The 15,799-nt window shown below is 40.0% G+C and overlaps 1 protein-coding gene across 1 annotated transcript in view; it reads right to left on the bottom strand.

The window, feature by feature from the left end:
- Window positions 1-3,636: 3,636 nt before the first annotated feature.
- HERC1 (HECT and RLD domain containing E3 ubiquitin protein ligase family member 1) overlaps window positions 3,637-15,799 on the bottom strand; it is a 96,383-nt gene continuing 84,220 nt past the window's right edge. Inside the window, exons 64-78 of the mRNA XM_065688041.1 lie at window positions 14,772-14,910; window positions 13,942-14,123; window positions 13,046-13,201; window positions 12,390-12,512; window positions 11,699-11,801; window positions 10,826-10,995; window positions 9,456-9,594; window positions 9,004-9,173; window positions 8,508-8,677; window positions 8,215-8,380; window positions 7,612-7,688; window positions 6,934-7,186; window positions 6,550-6,702; window positions 5,248-5,553; window positions 3,637-4,304 (exon numbers count right to left, since the gene is read on the bottom strand). Coding sequence (XP_065544113.1) covers window positions 4,119-4,304; window positions 5,248-5,553; window positions 6,550-6,702; window positions 6,934-7,186; window positions 7,612-7,688; window positions 8,215-8,380; window positions 8,508-8,677; window positions 9,004-9,173; window positions 9,456-9,594; window positions 10,826-10,995; window positions 11,699-11,801; window positions 12,390-12,512; window positions 13,046-13,201; window positions 13,942-14,123; window positions 14,772-14,910 — 2,493 coding nt within the window. The 3' untranslated portion in view covers window positions 3,637-4,118. The remainder of the gene's footprint in view (window positions 4,305-5,247; window positions 5,554-6,549; window positions 6,703-6,933; window positions 7,187-7,611; window positions 7,689-8,214; window positions 8,381-8,507; window positions 8,678-9,003; window positions 9,174-9,455; window positions 9,595-10,825; window positions 10,996-11,698; window positions 11,802-12,389; window positions 12,513-13,045; window positions 13,202-13,941; window positions 14,124-14,771; window positions 14,911-15,799) is intronic.

The raw sequence follows: 15,799 nt of genomic DNA on the forward strand, positions 1-15,799 counted from the left end.
TGGAAATTGGGATGGTGACACAATTCTTACCTTGAATACACAACTGGTGAAAACCCCCAGTTTCAAATACTGCTGACAAGCCAAAACAAGGCAGGAATTCTGTACAGTCACATCCGTAACCAAAGACCTTCTCCTGATGCCAGCTCACTAAGCACTCCGATGAAAGATGCAGCTCTGTAGACCTGACACCCAAAAGATTTTCAAGCAGCTACAAGAAGTGAGAGCGGGCGTGCATCTGCCTCTATCTTACTTCTGCCTTTTTGCCAGTTTTCTATCAGGAATGCTTGGGGAGGTGGGGGCAGTGGTAGCTTGGCAGAGCTACAGAGGGCCTTAGAACACTCTCCTACTTGGTTTATTTGCCTATTTGTGTACAAATGCTCAAAGTCATATTACTTAGCCTGTCCTCTCCTTGAATGGGGATATTGGTTCATGACATGGTAAAATCTGAACACACTTGGGCTGATACATTTTCTCAGCACCCATAATAATGTTATTGCTTAGCAATCCAATTTGAAAAGTGAGTATATAATGAGCACATTTTATTTGGGGTATTATGTAAGGATGGATGCATGTTAATTTTTCTCTGTTCCAAGACATTTGAGTTCTGTCAAAGTTCTCTTAAGATTACTGAAACCCTTTTTACTCTTCACAGACCCCAGCTCTAACTTCCCAGGTGTGGAGGGAGGACACTTGTTATTTATCATTTCACGAAAGTACTAACAGAAAGGTGATGTAAACCAAGATGCCTATTTGGAAGCTGCAGCAGGTTATCAGATGCAAGGGGCAAACAAGGCTTCCTTAAGTCTTGTGCCTCCAAAGCTTGTGCCTTTTCCTACGTGATAGGGTAAAAGCAACAGCCAGCAGACCCTTCAGATTTCCGCTGTAACAACATATCTGAGCTTGGCAATAAGGTAAAAAGAAATTCAACAAACGCCTGCAGCACAGTCACATTCCTTACTTACCAACAGAGGCTTTTTTTTTTTGACATTGCACTTCATCACACAGTCAAAAGGGCTAAAGGACAGATCTAAATCAAACTTCCAGAAATGACCTAATTGCCTGTTCACCTCTTTCGTGGAGAGTACATACTCCTGTTCAAGAACACGTTCTGCTCTTCCCAGTCCCTTCTAAGCACAACACATTCCACCTCCACCAGCTGAACACTACCACCACCAGCTCCAGCAAGAGTGAGGCTTCAAGCTCATGTAACTTGCCTACCTCTAGTCACAGGGACTGGCTGTTGTTCTCTGTTGTAGTGTGCCTACCTGTTTCAAAGGGCTATCTGGCTGTCTGATAGCCCAAAAGGCTACAGAGGTACTTCCTAGGCAGGAAAGAAAAAAGCAGGAAAAATGATTGGAAATACCAGGGGTGGTAGAGAAGAAATTACCTTATCCCTGGGTGAAACCAGGATAAGCAACAGAAATTATGGGCTTTGAGAAACAACAGTCTTACATGTTACTTCTGTAGCTAAAGCTTTTTCTCTGGTTATGCTTATAATTTAACACTTTAAGCTTACTGTGCCTCCATCTCTCATTATGTGCAGTGGGTCTAGATGAACGCATTGTCACACACACCTTGCAAATGTCACGCATCTGTTAGCACTGACACTCCCTGCTCCAGTCATACACAGACGTCCCACCCAATGCTGAAAGACTGAGCTGCACATTTATTTTCTTTAACTACCTGCATATATGACCTACTTGTACTACAGAATGCAGAAATACACCGGCAATCTTTATTCCCCTTTCTGCATAGCGAGAGGGTTGCCTACATAAAATACTCTCAAACTGACCTAAGTTAGAACTTTCTCAGATGGTCTTCACTAGCAGGACATAATCAGCGTTGCACATTCTTTACCTTGGTATGCAATTATGTCTAAGAAGCATTATGCAGGACACCTGAACACGATTCCAGTCTCTCAGATGCCTGAGCAACAAAAAATGTCAATCAGCAGGTTGAAAGGAATGTATACACAATGGAATTACTGGGGGAAAAAGCAGTAGGATAATATAAAAACAATTCAGCACTCGATAGTTTTAACGATGCTAAAATAGACTATTCAAAGGACAAGCACAACCAATTAAAAAAGTCTTAACTGAAGCAATCAAACACAACCCTTTAACCAACATTTACCAAGATAACATCCTCTTTCATTTTACTGGAAACTTCCTCCAAAAATGTCCTCGTTATCCAAGCAGCCAACTGCACAGTCCACACAAAACTATCTTCTTAGACACAGCTCTATTATTTTCTGTGCCTGATTGGAACAGGCTGACAAATTGGTAGCAGGAATTCAGAGGCATAAATGAAGTCTATGCAGAACTTTACAAAGCAGTTTCCCCTTTTATTTGTAATTGTCTATTCTTCACTTATTACACATACATTTAGACCAAGAAATGGATATACTCCCCCACAACATAGTGCTGGGACACAAAGTCTCAGTCCAATTTGGAACAGCAGAGCATAGAGGCAGGAAGCTAAGTCTGCATGATGTCAGAGCCCTGAGTCCCTCCTTTTTCCAACCCCCCCACTGGGATGCTTCAAGCCAACAACTAGCCCTAACTGAAAGAATTTCACCAGATAAAACCCAGACCTCCACATTTTTACAGCTCATCAACTCAGCCCTCTGAACACTGTCAGCTGGCAGCAATACATCAGGTCAGCCTTGGACAACTGGGAAATCTCCCTAACCATCTCTGTTGACGTACAAAACCACAGGAGGGAAAACAGCAGGATTTTCTACCCTCTTTTCCAGACTCAGATGGCCAAGTCTGGTCCCAGGCGAGACTAAGTTACTGAATGTTCTCTCTAGCCCTCAGGACCCACAGCATCCTTACTGAGAAGGCTCAGTGAGGATGGGAGCAGGAATTAGGGCAGAGCAGCAGTGACTCACCAGGGGACAGACTGGACCCTTTCCCTCAGCCCAGCTAAATCCTGCTCCTGAACAACCAAGCAGCACCTATAGCTTGATACAGTTTTGATACAGATGCTGAAGACAAATAGAGATCTGTTCTTCAGCACTTCCCTAAGACACAGAACAACATCTTTGTACATTATATCACTGGCCCAACCAAATACGAACATCACAGTGTAAGCCATACTCTGTTGATCACAGTACAGTCACAGCAGCAACCAAACAAGACCAAATACATGACATTACTGAAGCAAATGCATAATTAGGAACATGTAGAGGATCTACAGCCTTAACTACTACCCTGCCACTTCCATTTTGATTGTCTTGCACTCCCATCAGGAATCGATGACATCAATCTGTACATTAAAAGAGATGTTTGGTTTTGGTTTCTTTGATGAGATTTCAAGGTTACTGAGCAAGGTGGCAGTATGTTGTTACTGGCAACAACTACTACTCTGGAGGAAAAAAATGTTTAAGTGAACATCAAGAAGGAACCAGGTACAACGTTAACTTGTATTGAAGTACGAGGAATAAATGGTACGCCTGAAAACGCCAGTACCTCAAACAGAGACAGAATGCAGAGCACATCAGATGCATTGCAGGCAAACATTTTAAGATGCTTCAAATGTTGCACCCTGTCTGAACACTGGAATACAAAATTTTCCTGAGCCAAAGTACAGAAGTATGAAGATTGAGTAAACCAACCACAGTTCACAAATGCATCCAAGCAACCGATTCTTCAATTTGCTTTATTTTTCTCTGCGTAAAGAACCCTGCACAGGCAATTCAAATTAAAACAAAATAAATATGTGAATATTCATGTAAAACTGTCCTTGCTAATGAACAATTATACACAATGTACAACTCTTCATGTTCACTGGGAGGGCTTACAAATGTACTATTCCCAACAAAAATGCACCAAAATGTCTCCATGCAAACTTATCAAAAGTGACCAAAAAAGGAGGAAAAAAAACTTACCCATCATCCTTTGTTTTCTTTTTCCTTTTTTCCTTTTTTACAATCACAAAAAAATAAAAACATCTAAATTTTTGTTACATTTAGAGTAACTAAAATGTGGCCACTGTCTATTAACATCTGGTTTTATGCTCCTAAAACATCTATGGTTACTGTAAAATTATGTCAACAATGAATTGGACTTAGGGCACTATTTGTAGTAAAAGAAGATGATTTTGTTCACAGAATGTCAATAATCTGTGTCTGAGCCCTCTGCATTGTCCACATTCCGTGAGAGCATATAATTGTCCATATCTATAGACCTGCAATTATTGATTGCATAGCGCAAACGCTCTGCCATGATTAGTTGACTGGAGTAAGGTGGGAGCCTCAGTTGAAAGAAACAAGTCTGTGAGGTAGGCAAGCTGTCGTAAGGCTGTGGAAACGGATAAAAGGTGGGACACTGTTAAGTTGTGAATGAAGCAAAACCTGCAACATTATCCATATTCCATTGCTCCCTCCCTTCTGTGCCTCTGTCAGTCAGCATTTTCACATTCTGTCTTGAAATTCCTTATAAGCAACAGACTGGCCTCCCTTGTTTACATCAGTTGTTTCAACCTTAAGGAGGTGCAAAATGACTGCTGTATCACCTGCTCTGCGAGTAGTTCAACCCAGCAATGAAATTCAGCTATTGGAAAAGCTGATCACACTACTAGTTTGCAGCTTATTGGAAGATACTAAGAAACATTTGAAGTACATGCCACAGTGGGCCTTAAAATTAGGCAGAGTGATACCTAACCAAAGGCGACAGTCAAAACGCTGCTAGCTTAGATTTTGTCAAGTTTTGATTCATGTAGTTCACAGACAACATGCTTCCAATGCACAAACCCCAAAAGTAATGCCAAATGAATGCATCCTGTACATAGAGTAACACTCTGTAAACTCATCACAGTGGTTTTAAGCCATTCACTGGTGGTCATATGTTGCCACTTACACATATTTAAAACTTTTTAAAAAAAGAGTAAAAATTATCAAATAAAAAAAAGGTATTGGAACAGAAAATCACATTGAACAAGTTACAATAGGAGAAGGTTTGTTTCTTGGCAAGAAGTTGTTTTGACCTCCCATCATACAACTATAGTAAATGCACCAAAGGAATTACGATGCAATTCATGCAATATAAGTCCTTCCACACAATTAAAATGTTTGCTTTTAACAGCTCAGAGCATTTCCAATCCCATACTTTCCCCATAAATTTACAATTATGGAAACCTGTCTCCTATTGCTAAAGGACAGATTATGCCAGACAGGAATAAAAACCAGACAGACAGACAAACAAACAACATCAACAAAAACAGCATCTGAAAGCAGCATCTTACCCTATCAACCTTCATTATTTGGAATCGCTGAGATATATCAGCTGTGTTGGCTGGCAATCGAGATCTTCCCGACACAAACCTCATGAAAAGGACTCTCTCCTCATTTGAAAACTCTTCAAGAGTGTGCCAGAACCACTGAACAAGCTGATGCTGCTCGTCGACTTCTCGGTAACGCACAACTTTCTTCAGAACTTCAACTGATATTTCTGGCATTCCACAGACCATTTGCTCCAACTGCTTGGCGGTCAGAAGAGACAACAAAGGAACTGGAACAATCCAAGACATTCCTTCTCTTACAGCAGCCACCTGTTGCCCAAAAAAGAAGATGCATTTGCAGTGCCATTTTCTTACCTCTGCCACTTACTGTGCCATCCAAATGCAAAAGCAACGTATCAGCTGAGGAACGGGACAGAGAATTACAGAATATCTGCCAAATACAACCTCTCATGCATGCATCCCCTGTAAGAGCTGTATCCTCTCTCAAAATCCTATAGAATATTACAGCCATTTTTGATTACAACTGCATATTAAAAAATGTGTTTTGATGCAAACCAGAAGAACTTAAAAAAGCGCAAGTTAGCAGCACAAATGATGATGACTAAACTGAAAAACTGTGTAGCTACCATACATCTGAGCTGGACCAAAGTCATATTTGTAAGAAGTCCATACTTGTTCTAGAAGACTTAGGATTTGGTATCTCTGATGAGAAAGTTACTTTTTTTAATGCAGATAATATCACGCATGCGTCCGCATCTTGAGAAAAAAGGACAATAATCTTTCTAGCATGCAATTAGTAGACTGCATTCACAAGCTTCACTATACAACTGACAAAATACACAAAGCATGCCAACAGGCAATTAACACTTCTCAAAAGATAGCATGAAATAGTTGTAGCTTCTGTACTAAAGCAGATGAGAAATAGCTTGAAGTTAAACAAAACAGTTACTTTAGCTCATCTGTGCTGTTATCGTGTCTAATGACAGTATACAGCATGCACAACTGCAGGTTCATTTCTCAAGTGGAGCTGACAGCTGGCAGTGGGGCTACTCTAATGGAAGACAGGTCCTGATTTCTAATGCTCTTCTGTCAACTGAGCAATTACTAAGAAAAATAGGACGAATTGAAAACAAAACCCCAAAGCAGTTCGGGGGTGTGTGTGTGTGTAAGCCACAGGGACCCAAGTGAGACGTGGAAAGCCAAGATTGTCTTATGCCCCAATAAACTGGAATGGAAGCTTACATAAATAAACCAAAAACTCTGTTTGCATTAACAATGGGGATAAGGCTGCCATGACATTCTTACCTGACGGTCCATTTCATGGAGTCTGTACTCAATTGCCCTCTCCACATATTCTTTCCTGTTTGAAAAGGTAAGTGGGATGCTGTTCCCTCCAGGGATTATGGGAACCATTTTACCATCAGCACTTTGGCCAACAAAAGAATCTAAAGGAATCATCTGCAAAACAGGAAAAGTATGTTCAGTTTAAGTCACCACTAGTGATCTGAAGTTAGTATTTTACTATCTGTCACCTAGAACTATAAGATCACAAACTATTCCAAAAGCATAGGAAGTCCCTGTTATTCCAATTACAGGGATACTGGTTTATATAAACACCTAAATTAAGGTCAATCTGATAAAGTAGCTGCTTTCAGAATAAACGTAAAAGCTCTAACTTTCATATCTTACCTCATGGAAATTTTCTTCAGTAATCCCACTGTCTTCAATGTGAAGAATGCTGTTGAGGGTCTGCACATAGAGCAGATCTACCTCCTCCAAATCCTCCAAGATGAGTGGGATACAACAAAGTTGCTTCCAGACCATTGGAGCCAAATGAAGATCTAATGGCTTTTTTGTACGAATAGCTACACCCATGAGAATGCCCAAGAACTTAAACTGCATTAGATGTTCATCTAAACATGCTGAAGGGTTAAAAAGAAACCTGAAAGAACAAAGCAGCAGTTAAAATGCTCTAGTACCACTTCCATGCTACTTCATTAGAAGTAAAAGACAAAACATTTCTAAGCAGAGTGTAGTAACTGTCAACATTATTATCAGCAAGGAGTGTCCAAATCAGAAGATTACTGTTATCTGTTGCTATTAAAATAGTGGAGGCTGAGATAGGCAGAACTAATCCTGACCCCAAAGGCTGGCATTCTTGATGTTCTGCATTCTGCCATCAGCAATCCAGGAAGCTCATGCTAAAACCATGCCCACTCTTCCACAGTCAAGTAACATCACAACCCAAAGGAAAAAATATACTAGAGACCATTGTGAAGTCTCATCATTTGGTGTAAAACAGTTAATGGAACATTTTACTTTTTGCCCACTAATATCTGCAATAAAAGCAAATCCTGGACAGCTTACCTATCTCTATTGTAGCCTACTTCAGCTGTAGCATTTGGGGAAGGAATAAGCAGGTCTACTATTCCAGTTTCCAGTTCCTTAAAAATCAACAACAAACAAGCCTTCTTAGAAACAGGGATAACAAACCTATTACAGAAATATATATTTAATATATACAAGAACATATGTAGAGAAAAGTGCACTTTTTTCTACTGATCTTTCCAGCACTGAATCTGAGAAGTGACATGCATCTTTGGGTATGTGAGGAAGCCTCAGGTACTTCTGTATGGTATGCATGGAACGTTCTGTAATCATGGAACACATCTCTTACAAAAGGTACTGTCTGGACAGAATGGAGGGATCCAGATGCTTTCAAAACATGTAAGGGCCATATCAAAACTCCAAGGGGTCTACTGTAGTGTGGCCTTACAGCATGTCCTTGCCATAATCTAGAAGATTTATTTACCCCCAGAGACATTCCTAAGTAGGCAGCTCCAGCTTTGTCACTCAAGACCGAAGAACAAGTATCTGCTATGCCGCAAAAAGGCAATTAGAGAAATACTAAAAGACACCAGAGAGAACAAACCTCTACCTAGACATTTTGAACTAACAGACTTTTCATACCTGACACATTTCTGTAATAGTGTCATCAAACACTCCACCTGCATCATCAGCTCCTTCTCCAACCAGTTTCACTTTCCAGGCACGGGAAGGTAGGCGAAGGTCTGATGCATTCAGCTTTACCACTTGCCTTGCTATCTGTACAAAAATGGGCTTGCATTTCCGACCTCTTTCAACAAAACCAAAACCAAACCAACCGACAAACAAACAAGACACAAAAAAGAAAAGTTATGGAAAACATACGAGTGTAAATATTCATCTGAGGTCTAATGCAACGCCTGTGAAACAATACTGACCTGGTTGATATCCTTTTCACAGTAATCTGTGGCCCATAGTTTTTGCCCTGAACCATAGTTTTTCCTATGGAGCGCACCATGGGGAGCGTGTAAACGCGTGGTGCCAGCAAGGGCCTTAGCTGTCCTTGAACTATGCCCCATGTTCCAGCATTGTAATGAGATGTACTGTTCTGCAATAAAGCAATGTGAGAATAAACATATTAATAGAGGATATTAATTCTGTTCTTTACAGTCTAAACCCCTTCAGAGTGATAACTAGCACTTCAGTGGTTCAGGAAACAGACAGGTCAGCATTTTGTGGTTTTTGCTTTGAGGCCAGGAAGCTTTTGGAAACTGAAACAATGCTTTGACTAGGTTTGCTTTAATCTAGGTTTGTATCTTTTCTGATTCATTATAGAAAACTCACAGAACCTGTTACTAAGTTCCATCTTGATCTGGTCAGAAACTCTCTAGCAACACAACACAGCTAATCTGTTTTTTTCCAAATGGAATTTACCTGGTTATTGGGACTGAGGTTAAGTAATCTCCATGAAGAGTACATGAGGTCAGAAAAATGGTACAGCAGTCTGAGCCTTGCTCTTACTGTATGAATGCTCACTTCCTTCAGTGCCCCATACTGTGGTGGAATGGCATCAGGTAAACCAAGCTGTAAAGGCACGGAAACACCTACCACAGAAACAGAAAAAGCCATTATTTCATAAAGGGTACCTGTACTGCTTTGGCCAGGGGTGGAGTTGATTATCTTTGCAGTAGCTTATGTGGTGCTTAGCTGCCTACCGGAATAAATCACAACAGCAGCAAAATTAAGAGACTAAGATGATTTGAAAACCTGCATGGATATAAAATAAACCAAATTTTGCCCCAGTGTTCCAAAGTTCTTGTTACACCCATTCCCCAGGAAGCACTAAGGCTGACTCAAATGCCCTACAAACAGGGCCTGTTCTCTACCTGGAGCTCGTGGTGGAACCGGTGGAGCTGTCCAGGCAGCACTGTGGCAACGTCCTGCTGAAATCTGTCGAACGTTCTTCCCTTGCAGGACTGTTACGAGCGTTGGTTCTCTGACGTGGTTGGTATGGCCCAGTCCAAGCTGACAATTTATAATAGATGTAAAAGGGACAAAGAAGAATCAACAACTGTGACGATATTTCTAAAACTCTCTGAGCAAAAATTCAGAGCGAATGGTAAAAAAATATTTATCTACAGCTTATACTGGGATAAAAATATTTACCATATTAGCATTTACCTTTTAGTTTCAACAGAATACTGCATCTGTACTCAAGACCTAGGTGTCTAAGAGACCTTAAAACATGTAAAAATTGTTTGCAGACTGAGGAACTAATCTGTGCTGTAGGTCACCTATGTTGCACAGTCTTTCTCATGCATAAGAAAACAACGCTCATATGCCTCTTGCGTAAATTTCTACAGTAGTTCATGAAAACAACATTTGTGTAAAGAGAAAGTTTACTTAAGCTGTCCTGGTTTCTGACAGGTACATACTGTACTCTAAAGGTGAGATTTACTTATCATAAATGTTTTAATTTTTTCTCTTCCAGAAACACAATGTAAACACGCTACTAAAACAAAATCAAACCAAACTGAAAACCAAGCAAAGACCACAGAGATTCCTCTCAGAAAGTATTCTAAACAACTTGATCAACAGCCCTTCTCAGAATCTCAATTCTGAAATACCTGAGGACGAACTTTGCCCGATCTTCCTGACACGCCAAGAGCTAACATATCAAGAGGTTAACAGGGTCTTTGCTATGCTTGTAGCCGGCAGAACTGCCTAAAAGCTGAGGTGCTTTTGAAAATGAGCTATACATGGGTGAGGACTTTTTAAGAGCAGGGATAAAATTAGGGTCCCAAAGGAAAGAGAGGACTTATTGACAACATTTTTTGTGACTTGAAAAAATGAGTCTCTAAATAAAGTTAATTTGTATTTTCTTTATGAAAAGCAATTAAATAGTTCACAAATCTGACTGACACCAACCATGCATTTTATTATGCTGAAAAAAACTGACAACAGTTTAAGAATTAGGTAAAAATTTGTATTTTTTAATAGAAAGCATTAATGAGAATAACTTGGGTAGAATGTTTTCAGTGCCTTCCCAAGCTGCTGCCATGTAAGAGCACAGGAAATAAGAAAGAAAATAATGGAAATGCCCAAAATATTCTTGTGGCTGGGGGGGGGGGTGGGGGGGGTGTGGGGAGGAGAACAAAAATAAAAGCCTTCTTTCCCCCCAGAATAAAGACATTCTGAGGACATCTGTAAAGTACAATTCCAGCCTTGCAAAGGTGAGAAATAAAACAGTACACACCTGTCCTTCAGAGTTGCTACCCCAAGCATACACATCCCCTGTAGATGACAGGGCTAGGGTATGCTCTGCTCCTACAGCTATGTCTTCAATGAAGATTCCTGACAGTACAGGAACTTGTTGGGGTCTGTTGTGATTTCGAGCGCGACCTTCTGGCAAACCTATCAGGCGATCTGGAATTGCAAGCACATTTATATCTATAAATGTAAAGAACATTAAAAAGTGAAATTCACTTGCAGGTAGAAGTCAGGGACAAAAAGCAATTCTAAATACCCTTGGAGCTGGGACACAAGAGTTAGGGAGAAATCTAGCACATTTCCTACAAAACAGTGCTCCCTACAGTGCTAATATTGCTAAAACTGTTATTTTTCCTTTAAGCCTGAGACACGATCAAACTCTATTAAAATCTAAACATGTAAATATTGATCATATAACACAATATATGTTTTATAATACGTATGTATTAACTGACTTGAGAAATTTGAGCATGTTTAATTCAGAGCAGTTGGAAATTCTTCTGTCCAGGTTTTTAAACAGCTTGTGTAGGCATATGTTTTATTACACGAAGCAAAATTTTAAGTAACCGAATGTTTTTGGACATGTGAAATTCTATGCAGTTCTAGGAAAACATTCTTAAAGTAAATCAGTAAACTGAAAGACTGTCCTGAGATCAAACTAGATCAAGCCAGAGCTACAAATCTGGATTTTAGGCGTGTATTAAAATTGCAATGTTGAAGTCCCAAAATTCAGGCTAGGCCAGCACAAACTGAACAAGTAACATTAGGTTAGTTTTAAAAACGTGTCTTAATACTCTTCTTTTTCACTTGAAATACACACAACTACAGATGGAGAGATGCAAATACCAGATTGTCCTACCTTGTCCAAAAGTATATACATGCCCATCTTTTGTCAGTGCAACAGAGAACTGCGTTCCACAGGCAACTTTTTTAATTCCAATTCCACAAAGAATATCCACTTTCTAAGGGGTAAGTGAAAGGAAAAAGAGCTATTGGATTATGAGGATATAACTCAAAAGCAACCATGAATTTCATCTGCAACTCCTGCTTCCAAAAAGAAATTCTTTAATTTCTACTCAGCAATGCATACATTGTAGGATTACTCTAATTAATGCTTGCAAATCAATACAGAAACTGAGACAAAGTTTTCTCTTTTATGGAACTGAACCCTTATTCTACATACAATGATTCAATACACCTTTTTTTACTGAGAGTGAGCAAGGAGTGGCATGGGAGGAAGTAGATGAGTTTGTGAACAACCTTCCCCCCAAGTTCCAAAATAAGAAAGCTCTCTTCTTTAGGTTAATCCTAAGATTTTCCCTATTTGTATTGCCACTGAGACAAAGGCACTATTATTTACATTAAATGCTTTCAAGTGTCAGGCTCAGCATAACACATCGGAATCATTTATACAAGGGTGTATTAGAGCAGCACAGTATAGTATATGGAATTCATAGTTTAACCTCTGAAAATTACACTCTGGGCACTGGGCAATACATGTAACATCACTAAAAATTTATACAAAGAGTAATTTCTCTCGGAATTCTAACCTGTGGCGACGACTTGGCAGTGGAATTCCCCAAACCAAGTTTACCATAATCTCCATCTCCAAAAGCCCAAACCATTGAGCCATCTGTTGACACAGCTACAGTATGATTGAGTCCACAGGCCACCTGGTTGAGAGAAACATACTATTAGCACAGTTTTTCCTAACTTACTATTAACACCCCAGCTACGTTTAAGAAAAGAAATATCAAGTTTTTAAAATTAAGTATCGATTTAAAGCCATTAAAGCTTCCGCTGCTTATTACAGTGTTTTCATGACATTTAGGACCACAGTAGTATTTCTAAGGCATTTGCCTCCTCTCAGCTCCTAGAACCAAAGAACAGCATTCTGCTACACATGCTCACTGTTTAAGATAGGAAATAGCTCACGAATTCATGTTAAAAAATGCCTAAACCTTGCAATTTTAAAATGTTAAAAAACATGGGCAGTTTTGCAAAAAAAAAAAAATAAAAAAAAAAATAAAAATCAAGACAGTCAGGAAAGTTATTATTTAAAAAATGATGCCTAGTTAAGTTCTGCCATCATAAGCAATCTGAAAGCCATGGTTAAAAAGAAACAAAACCAAGAACGCTTAGAATGTTGAAAACATAAATGTCAGCTGTAAACAAAGATACACTGCTAGCTGTAGATAAACCATGCCTGTCCAATCTGGTAACCTTCCAGCGCCGTCACTCTTTCTGGAAGCTTCTTGTTGGAAGTATTTCCAAGTCCTAATCGACCATAATCACCATTTCCAAATGTAAAAAGTTTGCCATCTGCTGTCACCACAGCTGAGTGTTTGAAGCCACATGACATCTGGAAAGAAAATAAACATGATTTTAAATGCACTTTAAATTTATTTTTTTTTGGGGGGGGTGAATTATATTGGCTATTGTATTGAAATCTGTAATGCTTTTTCCCCCCCTAAACAATATTCACTTTACAAAGAGATAAAATAGAGGTATTTTAGTATTAATGATTTCTCCAACAACCTATCTCTTATTCTTCTTAATGGTAACACTGAGGAGGGCAAGTGGATACCTGCAGAAGAAAGGCTTTCAGGTGTTTTATTAGTACTCTTTTCTGCCAGCAGATTGCTCTTGTGCTGTATTTTCTATTTTTATAAAGAAACTTCCAAGTCAAAGTCAAATATGTTTTGGTTCACTGTTATATTCCACAGTTAGTACTTAGGAGGAGGTCTCCATGCCTAGTTTTGTAGATCAAAGTCACCTAACAAGGACTAAAGGTAACTTCTAAATCATGTCTGTATTTTGACAATCTTTTGGTCATCCCTCTTTCCCATGGTTTTTCTCATTTTCAGTCTTCTCCAGTAACAACTGTCACTTAAAATCACACATCAACAGTGAGCTTTGTGATGTTAACATCCTTCAGCTGGAAATTATCAGCGGGATTCATCATGCACAGAGAAGTAAAAAGTTCATGGTTTTTATTCAGTACCTGAGTTCAAACTGTCAAGACTTACAATGGTTCTGGAACATTCTTAGCACTAGGTTTCCAGGCCTGTAGCTTGTAGAAGACAACAAATAATTTGGTACCTGCACCACTTCTTCTCCTTGCAGAGCCTCAATCTGTCTAGGCCTGCGCTGTCTGTCGCTGTTCCCATGTCCCAGTTTGCCATAGTCTCCATCACCCCAGCTAAAGACCTCCCCACTTTCTGTTAAAGCCATGGAATGTCCATCAGATCCACAGGAGGTCACCAGCTGCGTTACAACAAAGCCTGTTAAAGCAAAATGAGAAAACAAAGATTAGAATAAATCGTAACAACTCTTAATATGCATTTATCTGAGTGCTCCTAGTGGCAGCCAATTAAGTCTGGGGAAAGGAACCAAGCACAATCATAGATTGCTTGTTGAAAATAAAAATAAATACACTGCTATAACAAATCCATAATTTTCTCGTGTACAAACTGTGCTTCTGGCCTGCCATTAGTTTTAAAATGCAATGTTCCTATCTTGAGCAAACACTTGACCCTGAAGCCTTCTTAGAAGTAATTTTAACATAGAATCATAGAATCCCAGACTGGTTTGGGTTAGAGGGACCTTAAAGCTCATCCAGTCCCAACCCTCTGCCATGGGCAGAGACACCTTCCACTAGAGCAAGTTGCTCCAAGTCCCGTCCAGCCTGGCCTTGAACACTGCCAGGAAAATGGCAGCCACAGCTCCTCTGGGCACCCTGTGCCAGCGTCTCACCGTATTACTACTTAAATCCTAAAAAATTTACGTTTGGTTCATTTCGTCAATTTTTTAATTAGACTACAATATTTTATGTGTAAATCTGCAAAAATAGCATCAGTGCAAATAATTATATTAAGTACCCAAATGCTTACTTGTGTTGTATCAACTCATTTCAAAGCCAATAATTTTACCTTGCAGTGCTGAAATAACTGTTAACACATGAAGATCATCAGAGTTTCCTTGTCCCAGACGCCCATAGCTCCCTTCTCCACAAGCCAACACCGTGCCATTAGCTTGAATGACAAAAGTACAATTCTGACCGCAAACAACCTAATTTAGAAAGACACAAAGTTTTAATGATTTTTAGATGCAACAACATTGCAATAGCTGTATTATAATATTTTTTTCTTTGCAATTATATAAAGACAACAGACTCTTGTCACACTGCAAGTATCTTTATGATAACCCTATTAACAGAAGACTTCACTCACCCCATGTTTAACAGATTTGTTACCAAACCACACTGTAATAAAAATTACTTCAGTGATATTTGTGGGGGTCTATTACAGACCTCCTGATCAGGACGAAGGAGTTGATGAGGCTTTCTACAGGCAACTGGAAGTAGCCTCGCGACTACATGCCTTAGTCGTCGTGGGGGACTTTAACTACCCCGATATTTGCTGGAAGACTCACACAGCCAGTCATTCACAGTCTAGGAGGTTCCTCGAGTGCTGGGACCGGTGCTGTTTAATATTTTCATCAATGACCTGGATGAGGGAACTGAGTGCACCCTCAGCAAGTTTGCTGATGACACAAAACTGGGAGGAGTGGCTGACACACCAGAGGACTGTGCTGCCATTCAGCGAGACCTGGACAGGCTGGAGAGTTGGGCGGGGAGAAACTTGATGAAATTTAACAAGGGCAAGTGTAGAGTCTTGCATCTGGGGAAGAACAACCCCATGTACCAGTACAGGTTGGGGGTTGACCTGCTGGAAAGTAGTGAACGGGAAAGGGACCTGGGGGTCCTGGTGGATAGGAGGATGACCATGAGCCAGCAATGTGCTCTTGTGGCCAAGAAGGCAAATGGCATCTTAGGGTGCATTAGAAAGGGAGTGGTTAGTAGGTCAAGAGAGGTTCTCCTCCCCCTCTACTCAGCCTTGGTGAGGCCGCATCTGGAATATTACGTCCAGTTCTGGGCCCCTCTGTTCAAGAAGGACAG

The sequence above is a fragment of the Lathamus discolor genome, chromosome 8, assembly GCF_037157495.1.
Source record: "Lathamus discolor isolate bLatDis1 chromosome 8, bLatDis1.hap1, whole genome shotgun sequence".
NCBI classification, from domain to species: domain Eukaryota; kingdom Metazoa; phylum Chordata; class Aves; order Psittaciformes; family Psittacidae; genus Lathamus; species Lathamus discolor.